The 12,413-nt window shown below is 52.0% G+C and overlaps 1 protein-coding gene across 3 annotated transcripts; it reads left to right on the top strand.

Moving 5' to 3' along the window:
* The first annotated feature begins 1,036 nt into the window (after positions 1-1,036).
* Positions 1,037-9,727, top strand: C1QTNF6 (C1q and TNF related 6). 3 transcript variants are annotated; one of them, XM_032107366.1, is made up of 3 exons: positions 1,037-1,212; positions 5,039-5,276; positions 6,715-9,727. In XM_032107366.1, exons 2-3 carry the CDS (start codon positions 5,045-5,047, stop codon positions 7,260-7,262), a joined length of 780 nt encoding a protein of 259 aa, XP_031963257.1. In that variant the 5' UTR covers positions 1,037-1,212; positions 5,039-5,044; the 3' UTR covers positions 7,263-9,727. The 3 variants fall into 3 exon arrangements, with proteins under 3 accessions (XP_031963257.1, XP_031963256.1, XP_031963258.1); XM_032107365.1 differs by lacking the exon at positions 1,037-1,212 and adding an exon at positions 3,954-4,175; XM_032107367.1 differs by lacking the exon at positions 1,037-1,212 and adding an exon at positions 4,285-4,385.
* The last annotated feature ends 2,686 nt before the right edge of the window (positions 9,728-12,413 follow it).

The raw sequence follows: 12,413 nt of genomic DNA, 5'->3' as shown, positions 1-12,413 counted from the left end.
ACCGGCAAGTGGGAGACAAGCTCACACTTTCATGCTCAATATCAGAGACTGCCAGGTCTAGCAATAGCTTTGCTCAAGCAAGGCGTGCAGGTGAAAGGCTCTTCCAGCTGCTCCTCAGCCACGTGGCATTTCAGCAATGCACAGCAAAAAAAATAAAAATGAGAGTCTTTGCCAGGCCTTGATCTCTGTGTGAGACAGGCCAGGCCGCCAAGCAGCACACAGCAGAAATCCCTGCTGGCAGAAGCGCCTTCAAACTCAGCAGCAGCCTGTGTAAAGCCAGGGAACATGTTGTTTCTGCTTGGTCCAGGCTCCATATGGGCAGAAGTCTTAAGAGCAATGTAGCCATGCAGCTGACATCTAATAGGCCTGCCCATCCTTAGAGACGTAGAAAGTATCCTAAGCCAGTAATTTCATACCATGTCAGTGCTCTTGAGTAACAAGGGCTGGCTGTTACACAAGCCCTGTGCACAGACGTGGAGTCCACAGGCTGGAAAAGATTCATCTAATCATGGAATCACAGAATAGTTTGGGTTTGAAGGGACCTTTAAAGGTCATCTATTCTTCCCAACCTCCTCTGCTGCCTGGCCAGAGATGATCAGTGATCCTGGTACAGCAGAGTGACAGCTGCTCTTACAGGATAACCTGAGGGGACCACAAATTACTGAAGCAAAAGAACACATTGCCACCTTTCCATCTCTCAGGTGTACCCCTCCCCATTTACAGGCCCTTGGAAGGGAAAGGCAAAAGTACCCAGGAGCAGTCGGGCCGTGACGGAGAGGAGGCAAGTGCAGAGCAGTGCTGCTCATCCCTTCCCAGCTCTTCGAACACATGTGAGCTCTCTTTCCAAGGGTAGCAACAACAGTAGCCAAAAGCCTGAACTTTGCTTCCAGAAGGAATCAGCTGTTGAGCTGAGCAAATTGTGATGCTGTGCAGGGTGGGTGGAAGAAGGGAGGGAGGAAGGGAGGGAGGGAAGAAGGGAGGGAAAAGGGAGGGAGAGCCAAGCCTGACACGGGCCAGAGCAGGAGGGGAGGCACACACAAAGGCCTTGGAGGCAGGATGGAAAAGACAGTAATTACATAAGAGCACTTGGCGAGCATCTGGCTGGAGTCAGCTGGGCCCCGCCGGCCCTCCCTCCCACGCTGCTAGCCAGGAGCAGCTGAGGATACAGGATACACATAACTCAGCGCGGGACCCCTGCGGAGGGGAGCGGAGGTAAGAGGTGCTCCGCTTCCCCTCCCGGCTTGCGATGCTCTTGAAGAGTAGGGGCAGAGGACTGGGGAGCATGGGGAAAGAAAGGCAGCTGTGGTGGAGGAGAAGCAGTCAAGAAGGGGAGGAGAAGGGGCTCTTCCTCTGCCTCTTGGTGCAAATGATACCTTCACTCCAGAGTTTGGTGAGGGAGGAACTGTGAAGGGCAAGTGTTTGTGTGTGGATGTAGGTGTGTGTGTGCAACAGATCCACATGTGCCACAGGGGAGCTGAGCTGTGCACAGGGGCTAGAGAGGGGAGAAAACATCAATTTCCTTCTCCATACCTGTGGTAGAAAGGGGTAATAGGGTGGATGCAGCCACTGAGGTAGAGACAGGCTTTGTCCCCCTACAGTGTTGTGGTGCTTACAGGAAAAGGGAGGAAATGGAGGAGGAGGAGGAAGCAGCTGCTTTTGAGCAGGGCTCGTTGCAGTATAATCTGGACAGTTCTTCCCTGGGCTGCCTCCAAGGCAAAGTGTGTGATGAGGGAAAGGGAAGATTGTTGGGCACACAGGGTGCCCTCAGGCTTGGACTACACTTTAAAGCATGGCTGGTGCAGGTTTACTGGATAGAATTCTCAAAATCTCCTGCAAATGTGGCTGCTCTGGCAAAATGTTGCTGGTACACACCGTTCCCTTCAGGGAGGAGGGCAATATTACCCTAGCAAAAGTGTCTTTACTGGCATAAACTTCTGCCCAGCTGGGCAATGCCACCAGGGCAAGTCTTTGTTTGCTGGCTCCTGGCAGGTCCCTATTCAGCCCAGACGAGACATTAAATACAAAGTCCTGCTCACTTCCCACTGTGAGCTGTTCTCGCAGTCAGATGAGACACAGGCAGAGGCCCCAGCTGATGAGGTTCCCCATGAAGAACATCTGCTTGGCTGTGAGCAGCTCAGGAGAGCAGATGGAAATGTGGGACGGAAATGAGGACAATGGCCTCCCTGCTACCTGTTTCCCTTGGAAAGGTGGAAGAGGCCAGGCGAAAGGCCAAGAGCTGCAAAAGTGGGTAATGTCATGTTTGGAAATAAGCCAGGCAGGAAAACTTGAAAGAGGCACTGCAGTAGCTTTTTTGGGACAGAGAGGAACTTTGTCTTCAGTCTCAGACTCTAAGTTTTCATGCACCCCAGAAAATTTATTTGCCTTTAATAGTACTGTCAGCTGCCAAAATTCCCACCAGCAGCAGCCAGGAGTAGACAACACAACTGCTCACAAAATCCCTCTTCTGTCAGCTGGCGAGGCTCCATTAGCAATAAGTATTGCCCTAACCTTTGCCCCTGCCTCTCATTTCCCAAAAGGGGAAACTGAGGCACAGGCAAACATGGGCAACTTGCAGTGGATTTCATTGCACGTCCATGCTGGAGCCCGGTGAGGAGCTCACGTGCTCAGCAGTGAATTTCTCTGTCCTCCTCCTGCCCCAGCTGGAAGGCATGTTCACTCCATGTTCATTGAGCTCCAGGCTGACAGGCAGCCTGAGAATATTTCCAGGCCTCCCAGCCCCCATTCCTCCCTTCCCCCCCCAGCTCACAGTACATATTTTCCCAGAGTTTTCCGCTTGCTTCTCCAGTGGTTCTGGGGTCCTGCCAAACGCCAGCCACTCTCTGGGAAGCGGGGCCTCCCATTCCTAAACCAAACAAATGGGAGAAGGGAAACGGGGAAAAAAAAGTTGCAGTACATGTAGACACGCTCAAAACCCTATTCCCCTCAGAAACCTTGGAGCCTTCTGCAGCTCCTCTTGGAAACTGCAGGAGGCACAGTGCTGACTTGGCATTTCTGACCCCTGCAGAACAGAGCTATTGTCCATCCTTCCTTCTGCCTCCCAAAGATCCCTATGTGCACACACCCCCTCCACACACATCCAGGGTATAAATACCCAGTTTTGGTGCAGGATAGATTCTTATAATCTTCTTCCCAACAGACTCTGCAGTGTGAGAAAAGTCTCCTGTCTCTTCCACCCTGCATTCTTCTCCCCTCCAAAATGCCCTTCATTCCAGCGTTCTGGTGCAGCCACATCATGCTTACCCCAAAGGCAAAAGCTTGTCAGCTTGGCGCCAAGCTGGGGACAATGGTCACAGCCAGGATCTGTTTCCAGATCCCCAGTTTTGCTGGCAGGCAGCTCCCAGCAGCCAGCCTATGCTTCAGACCAGCCACACCCCTCCCATCCAAAATGCTCGGCCCGGGACCTAAGCAAGGGACATGACCAGGGGATGACACGTGCTGGAGCACAAGGCTTGGGGCTCTGCCCAGGCAGAGGGGATGACCAGAGAGGGAAAAAACTGATGCCTCGCCCAGTTGGCAGCTGCTCCTGCTAGAAATACCATGCCTGGGGCAAGAGGCCACAGTGACGTGCAGAAAAAACAATGCAGGAGAGAATGAAAGATGAAGTTTGGGGACTGTGAGTGGGTCAGGCACAGCTGGGGAGAGAGCATGGCCAAGTGAAGGACAAATGCATGGGACAAGGGACTAGCATGGAGGACTGAGGGCAGTCCTGCCTGAAGGGAAGTCTGTCTCTTGCACCAATGCACCTTACCTTGTCCATCCTGAGATGCTAAGAGTGGGACACTGCCCTGCTGCTCTCCACCCTTTGCACAGGGCACAAGCTGTGCTGCCTGCATTTTGCTGGCTGGAAGTGAAAAGGCGGAGAAAAAAACCAAACCAACAACATGGACAAGGACAAGGCGCTTCCTAGGAAAGAGTTAAAAAGACGCTGAAACCCAAGCCGGTTTAGGATGGAGAGCACCCAAAGCCAGGGAGGGAGAAGGAGGGAGAGGAGAGGGGAGGGAGCCGGTCCAAGCCCAGCTTGCGCACCCAGCCAGCAGTGCCTGTGCCAAGAGCCGGCTTCCTTAAAGCCATGGGCCCGGGGGCCGGCCCTGCAGGCAGAGGGGAGCCGGCGAGCAGGGGCTGGGAAGCGAAGAGGGGAGCCTTCGGCCCCCGGGGTGAGCAGCTGCGCTGTGCCGGGGGGCAGGCAGCGGGATGGGGCGCAGGCTGCGAGAGGGGCTTTCTCAGCTGCTTGGCGTGCCTGTCTTTCGTAAGCGTACTTCTCTGCAAGCTGCAGAGCCTCGCGTCCTTCACCTCGGCAGCGAAGCAGCTCCTCTCTGGTGTGCCCGCAAAGGCTGCGCTGAGGAGCCGGCCGTCCCCTTGGGAAGGTGCTGGGGTGTGCCTTGGGAGGGGGCCGAGCCGCCGGGACCGGTGGGGTTTGGTGGGGGAAAGGAGGGGGCTGAATTCAAGTTCCCAGCCCATAAGAGAAGAGGCATCTCCGCCAAGAGATGTGGGTCAGACTCCATCTGGGACTTGGTGATTTTTGGGTTAGATTCCTACAGAGAGTTGATACACAGTGATAGGAGGGCTGGAGAATTTTTTTGCAGCGCTTCCCACAGACTGAGCAGCCTACCAGAGCATGCTTTCGCTAAAGAGCTGTTGAGGTTGGACTCAATGACCCTAGAGGTCTTTTTCAACCTTAACAACTCTATGATTCTCTCTCCTTCCTGTATCCCAGCCTGGGGACTGAACATTCTAGTGGCTTTAATGGTTTGCCTAGCCAGCATCAATCTTTCTTCCAGGGTCAGCACAAAGTCTCCACTGGCCTGGACAGAAGGGCTTGGGGCATCCTCTTGGGCCATGTGGTTGCTGCACAGATTGCAGCCTCGAAAAAGCATGTAAACTCCCTCCACAGGACAATGCCATTTCATCCCACCCCTGGCTCCAGCCACAGAAAGAGGTTTTATCATGATCTCTGTTCCATCCCTTATGACCTCCCCCTTCTTTTACCTCACTCTGGCACTTCCTCGTATCTTCCCAGGTCACCATGGACATAACCTACCTGCGCACATCCCTGACCTTCCTTTTTCTCCCTCTTGTTGTGTTTGGGGCACCCGCTGACGAACCCAACCTCACAGAACCACGCCCTGGTGCTTGCAAGCGCTGTTGTGACTCACTGGACTCTGCCACAGATACCCCACCAGTCCCTCCCAGCCATCACCACTTTCCCTACCCAGTGCCAGAGGTCCGTCCCTATATCAACATCACCATTCTGAAGGGTAAGTCTTTGCCCCGGGATGCCAAGGTTGGCTCAGGGACTGATGGCATTGCAGTGGAGGTGACAGCTGGATTGCTGGCATGCTGGCTGTGCTGACAGACCACCAAGAGCCATCCTGGAGGATAAGTGGCCACACACACCGTGCCCAGCCTTTAGGTGTTTTGTGCTGCCATGAGTAGCCTGGGGGGATGGAATTCAGTCCGAATCCCTGCTGTGATCTCTGTGTCTCAGGATGCTGCCTGCTACCAACTCTTCCTCCCTGCTGACACAGGAGTGGCAGTGACAGCCTCTTGCCAAGCTGGGAGAACACATTCCTTACGTCAGATTTACAGAGTCCTGTAGTGAATGAGGGAAGGAACGCTCCTTATCAACTGCAGAATAAGCATGTTTGGAGGGCATTGGTACCCAGGGAGGCTGGGGGGAAACCTTCTCCAGCTCTGTGGGTTGCATGCATTTGGGAGCAGGAGGAGGGCAAAGGGAAGCAGCAGCTATTTACAAGCACCTCCAGGCTAAACTGGCAGTGACCCCCAGCTCACTCCACCCTGCAGTGGCTGGCTTGGCTAAGGGAAAGGGTTCCCTATCTTAGACCAGCTCCTCCCTTAAGAACTCCCCTTTTAGCCTTTGCTGTGGGCAAAAGCCTGTTCCCAGCTGGATACTGCCACTCGCTTCTTGTAGCTCTGTGGTTCGTGTGGGTTAGCTGGGCAGATGCTCTCCCTTCCCTGCCCTGCCTGGAAGTAGCTGCAATCCACCAAAGCTCAGAAGGGTAGATTGAGGCCTAGATTAGAGTGGAGTGTCATAGGGGGACCTGCAATACTGCGCAGGGGATGGAGAGAAGGATAAGAACAAGACATGAAGTTTGAATGCTGTCACTTTGTGCTGGAGGCTGCTCTCAGCCCCATTTCTTCTCTGCATACACAAAGTACGTTCTGGTGCTGGTGCCTCTCTATATTGATGCCTGCCCAAGTGTGTGATGGGCAGTGCACACACCCCGGTTAGAACTGCAGAATTAATTATACAAGATGCCCAAAGCATGCCAGTATTGTCAGAGTACCATCCCTCTAACTTGCAGTGCTCCATCTGCCCTGTCCAGCTTGGATCTTTTTCCTCTGACCCACCCCATGTAACCCTCCCTAATCATATTCCCCCACAGGCGCTTGCAGTTATTCCCCTTGTCCCGCCTACAGCAAGAACTGTGTGCATCCTGTGTGGATAATTGGGTCATAGGAGAGGTGCGTAGGAGGGCAGGGCCGTGCTGGAGGTAAAGGAGTGTGGGGGAGGAAGAAGAGGTCAAGAGCCTCAGTGGTGCTCTCAGAAGTGTTCCTTCCTCTGGCTTTGCCCCATTCTTGTGCAATCCTCTGCCTCCTTCTTAGGCTTTCTCACCACCACTTCCACATCTTCTGGTATCACACAGGAGTTGTGTCCTCTGCTTCCTCCTGTAGGAGAGAAAGGAGACCGGGGAGAGCCTGGGATGCCGGGGAAATGGGGCAAAGAAGGACCACGAGGCGAGCGGGGTGCCCAGGGCCAGAAAGGCAGTAAGGGGCAGATGGGCACAGCGGGAGACCCCTGCAAGCACCAGTACGCTGCGTTCTCCGTCGGGCGCAAGAAAGCGCTGCACAGCAGCGAGGGCTTCCAGGTCCTGATCTTTGACACCGTCTTCGTCAACCTCTACAGCCACTTCGACATGTTCAATGGCAAATTCTACTGCTCAGTGGGTGGACTTTACTATTTCAGCCTCAATGTCCACACCTGGAACTTCAAGGAGACCTACATGCACATCATGCACAATGAAGAAGAGGCGGTCATCCTGTACGCTCAGCCCAGTGACCGCAGCATCATGCAGAGCCAGAGCCTCATGCTGGAGCTCCAGGAAAATGATGAGATCTGGGTGAGGCTCTACAAGCGGGAGCGGGAGAATGCCATTTACAGTGATGATGTTGATGTGTACATCACCTTCAGCGGGTACTTGGTCAAGCCCAGCACTGAATAACTGCCTCTCCTCTTCCTTGGGGCCTCTTAGGCCTTTTCCTTTTTCCTCTCTCTCTCTCTCTCTCTCTCTCTCCTGCCCGTAACCACTGCAAATCACTTGGAAATGGGCCTGTCAAATCTCAGGCACTGAGTGTGAAACTTGCCACACTGGCTCCCACCTCACGCTCTCTTGTAGCCAGACCTGTATCTGCCCACTTTACATCATGACACTACCCCCTCTTGCCCCTCACCTTATAACCCCAACTTAGGTTATTGGCTTCTTCTCAATCTGCCATGAGCTGCCTCTGGCATTTAGGGTTCTAGAGCAAGAGGAAAGCTAAAATGCTGGTCCTGGGCCTGTGTCCCTCCTTGGGGCTTCATACACAAAGGACTCCTGTGGAAAGGGCTAGAAAGTACCCACTGCCAAGGTACATTCTGGCTCCTCTCCATCCCAACTAGACACACCACTTTTGCAGCCTGAAACATGGTCTTAATGTCACCTCTGATATCTGTAGTCCAAAGAGTGGACTGGGGTCTGATGGTCTCCTGTAGCACCAGGAAGATGTAGGAGCACTGAGAGAGGATATTGTCTTTCCAAAAAGGGAACTGTTGGCCTTCTAAACTGGCTTTCCTTAGACACCCTTCTGTGTCACAGAGTCCAGGTTGGCTGTCAAACCTAGACCTGGTGGGATCGTCCTCCTCTGTGCCAGCTCTAGCTCTTCAAAGAGATGAGGGGTGAGACACCTGGCCAGACACTTCATGGGCATCTGCCATTGATGCCGTAGGGGCAACCATTCTGTTCCCACTAGGGATCACCAGCACAGAATGAGAGAGAGAGAGAGAAAACCTTGGACACCTCCCTCCCACACCTCCCCTGGGAGCTACTCAGCTGTGGGAAGTCTTGGCTCCTCAGCTATGGGAAGCTAGTCCAGAGAGCAAACCCGAATCTGCTCTCCTTTGGCAGAGGTGTCATTTCATTGTTCTCCTGAAGGTGGTTCTCCCACACTGGTACTGAAGGACCACTGTTTCAGGGCCTGAGCTTGAGGCTGTGGGGGCAATTGCAATCAAATCAATTCGAAACCTGGACAGGCTGCCACTTCTTTGCCTCTGTGGTGGAAAAGAGATAGAAGTGAGATTACAGCACCTTGCCCAAGGGTTAAAAGCTTCCCTGCTGCATGCTCCGTGCCCTTTTCTGGCAATGTCATCAGAGAAACTGAGAAAAGCACGTGGCTAAAACAAACCCTCGCTCTTTTTGTCAGGTTGGAGATGTCGCAGTGAGAAAGGCATGCCAGTGCTAGGGTTTTCTAGTACTATTTATATTGGTCTCACACTGCTCCCACTTGCATCCCTCTGGAGGGGATGCTGCAGTCCTGGGGGGAGCAGGTGAGGCTGGCTCAGCACTTTAGAAAGCCTACTTCCACGTGTTGTGATGCTCCCATAGACAGCAGTGCAAGACTTGTCTCTTTTTTGAGTCTCAGGGCAGGACAAGCAGGAGAAACACAGGTATTTCTCCTCTACTCATCACTGATCATGAAATCTTCTGACTTACCCGAGTTCTGCTGTCTCATGGTCTGTGCTTCTAGCACCTGGGACTACCAGAGCTCTCCCATAAGAAATGTGCATCATTGTACAGGGTTAGGTCAGGCACACACAGCTCAGGATGGCAAAGGAGCAGGGACCAAGGCTAAATATTAAAAATGACCTTGAAAAACTTGCAGGGCATTTTCTCTCTTATCCTGTTTACTTACTCTCCGTGCTTTTCTAAGGAAGCTATTCAGACTGTAGTGAGTTTCAGGAAATTTGCTCTGGATCCTCCTCACCACTGTCAGTGAGGCAATGGGTATAAAAACAAAGTTTCACTAAAGCAAGGCTGTTTTTTTCACAGAGAAACATGTGCTGAAGGGATCATGGAAACTAAAGGAGACTGTGGGTTTCTTCCTCTCCCTTAGCAGGTCAAGTGTGTGGAATTGCTCAGAGACAGGATTTCAGATAGCAGAGGAAGCAGAGACCTGGAGGTGATGCTCAGGACTGAATCCCTTTCTCTCTTCCTCAACAGGCTGCAAACCCAGATATAGTCTATTTACAGTCTATAGTGCCCCATGCCTCCCTGAAGAGAAGCAAACCTCTCTAACACTGAATATCTCCATAAACAAGCTTCCTTCTTCCTCCTTTCCTATTTGGTGATTGAATGTTGGTGACAGGTCTCCTGTGCTACCCATGAGCAGCCAGAGGGTGCCTGATGTACGTGAGAGAGGAGGGCAGGGGGACCAAAGGGTGTGTTTAACAGGCTTCTGGTGCTAAACAAGATGGCATTCCCTTGGTGCTAAATCAGATTTCAGGAGTATTGGGTGCTTTCTGGAAGGTGTAGTAGGCTGAGTTGTGATGTACTCTGGAATTAATGGTGCTTTATGTAACAAAACCAAACAAACTCCAAGAACTTTTGTATATATATATTTTTTCAGTGGTATTAAACTTTTTTCCTTGGTTGTTTTGCACTTAAATCTGTTTTTCCCTCCCAACCTATTCATGCTAGCTGTGGTTATTGATGAATGGTGTGACAGAAGAGACACTGACCTGAAATTGACAGGTACAAAGTCTAACTCAGCTCTGAAACTTCCCTGGGTAATCTTTGGCAATCTTGTGTCTGTTTCCCTTGTGAGGAACCATTACCTTAAAATATTTACTGCTTGAACACTTCTAATTATGACAACCCTCTCCTTTTTGCTGGAAATGCTTCCAGGAAATTCAAAAAGGATTCTTTGGAGATTACAAAAAAAATCCCGGGATAGTAGAATGGGTTGTGTGAGCAGGCTGCAAGTACTTAATTATATGGAGGAAGGCTGGGTTAATGTTGCAGTTCTCTTAAGGGAAATCAAATCCTTCATCTTATGGAATTTTTAGCACATTATCAAGTACTTGGTAAGCATGAGTGTTTTCTGTTTTCCCTGTGACATTTCTCTTTTCTCTGCCAAGAGCTGAAGGCCAGGAAGCACAGGGTAGGAGGGATAGTAAACTGTTGATTGGACGCTTGTGCTTCCTAACATTGGAATGAGTGGGAGTTCCAGAATCAAGCTGGACACGCATACTTTGAAGACTTGTGTTTGATGAGAAAGGCCTGAGATTCAGGTCAGAGGTGGAAAGACAAGTGGCAATTGCCCATAAAGTTGGGGGAAAAGGGAAGACATAAGCGGGGTGTGGAGACTTGTAAGCTTGAGTGAAAGATCTAGAAGGAGTAGAATCCTAAGGACGGGGAGATGCCTTTTGGGGTTTCAGTCCAAGTCAAAAAGGTACATGGGGTTTTGTTTATCATCTTTGGATTAGGGGACTCCTGCTGAGTTAGAAGGGTTGAGGGGACTCCTACTGAGATAGAAGGATAGACAGAAAAACAAGATGAAGTGCCCATATAGGAGCTTCTGTTTTGAATTTAATTTGCCTTCACATAGTTTCTCCCGTGGTTTGATGTGTACCAGACACTTCATTTGGCAAAGGGTGGAATACATAATCATACACATCCCTACAGGCCTCTTTGGTCCTGTGTCAGGCCCAGAGCAAGGGCTATAAATATCCTAGCAAATGCAATATTTTGTCAGGTCAGAGCCCAGCCTTCTTCCCATTTCTTATTTACTTCTGAGGAAGCAGATAAAAACGTGTCCTCAGGAAGTGTAGTGGTTGTGTTTGTGCATATTCTGTTCCTTGAGGTGAGATGCTGGCAGATTGGAAGTGACTTTGTCACACTTCTGAAAGGTGAGGAAAGGAGCGAGGAAGGGAGGAGAGGGGACCAGAAAAGTGTAGCCAGATCTTCAAGAAAAGTTTTCTATGATTCAACCTTTTAGCCTGCCACCTGAATAGTCCCTTCTGCCAAATCCCTTGGGGCTAAGCTGCATGGTGACAGGCAGGGTCTGTAGCTGGTGCCACCCATCACACCATGGATGCCCGACCAGGGAGCTGCTGTAGATGAGGCTCAGCTCAGGCAAGGCAGACCCTGCAATGCTTTGAAGGAACAAGGTCGAAACTGGGTCAGGTCAGCCCTGCTGCCCTGCCAGTGAGCACACCCATGCCCAGAAGGCCACAAAACCATTCATTCATTTATTCGTTCATTTATTCACCCAAGGTCTGTGTTCATTTCCCTGCAGTGGAGCTGCCCTGTGGAATGTGATTCAGGGGTTGGTGACAGCCGGTATCTCTCTCCTGGGAAAGCCATGTGTGCCCTGGGGTTGTGCCTCTCTTTTGCTCTGAAAGAGTGGCCCAAACTCTGCTGCAAAGGGCTCTGTGGACATCTCTGAAGTTCAAGGCACCTGTCACGGGCCTGGCCCTTTACACTGCCTTCCTGCAGGTCTGTGGTCTTGCAGGTATGAAAGGAAGGGAGTGGGACGGAGGGCATGAAGGGCAGGACATGGTGCTGCCTCTGGGAAAGAAAGCACATGCCAGGGACAAGTCAGGAGAAGCTGAAGGCCCTGCGATAGCTCCTTGCCCTGTGACAGCTGTGGGAAAGGGAAGAGAGAAGCAGGACAAGAAAAGTATAAAGGAGACCTTTGACCCTGCTGGTGGGCACAGGTGGACGTTCCTGCACCCAAAGCACCAGGGAGAGCAGAGACACAACACAGCAGGACCTGGCTCCACACAGGAGCTCCTTTGTCACAGGAGGGGTAGTCACAGGAAGTGTCTCTGGCCTTGCCCCAGCTGTCAGCTATGGTGCAAGGTCTGCCCCCATCAGTGCACTATGCAGGGGGCTGCCACGCCCTACTATAGCAGGTTTCCCCTCTGCTGCAGCCTGCTGCCCCTCCTCCTCTCCCAAACCACCCAGACAACCTGCTTCACTCACACCTCACTCTTGTTTATCTCCCAGAGTCCAGAGACGGAGAGGGCGTGATGCAACACCCCAGCCAGCGTCGCCCAGTGCCACAAGCAGAGCTGCCACCTCCCTCCATCTAGCACACTGCTGCCAGATGCCAGCAGTGGATTCAACCTGCCCAGGTCTCCTTTCTCTCAGCTTCCCTTTCCCACTGTTGGCTGGGAGCTGCCGTAGGATTTGAAGGGCTGGATGTGGACCCTGCTCGTGGCTGTGTGGATGATGGGGCACAGCTGCATTTGTGGGCAATTGTTCCACTGCCTCCTGTGGTGCGGCCCTTCTCTGACCACAGTGGCAAAGCAGCCCAACCATGCCAGGCTTCGG

Source organism: Corvus moneduloides, chromosome 4 (assembly GCF_009650955.1).
Source record: "Corvus moneduloides isolate bCorMon1 chromosome 4, bCorMon1.pri, whole genome shotgun sequence".
NCBI lineage: Eukaryota > Metazoa > Chordata > Aves > Passeriformes > Corvidae > Corvus > Corvus moneduloides.
The sequence above is the reverse complement of the archived record's forward strand: the minus strand, read 5'-3'. Positions and strand labels throughout refer to the sequence as shown.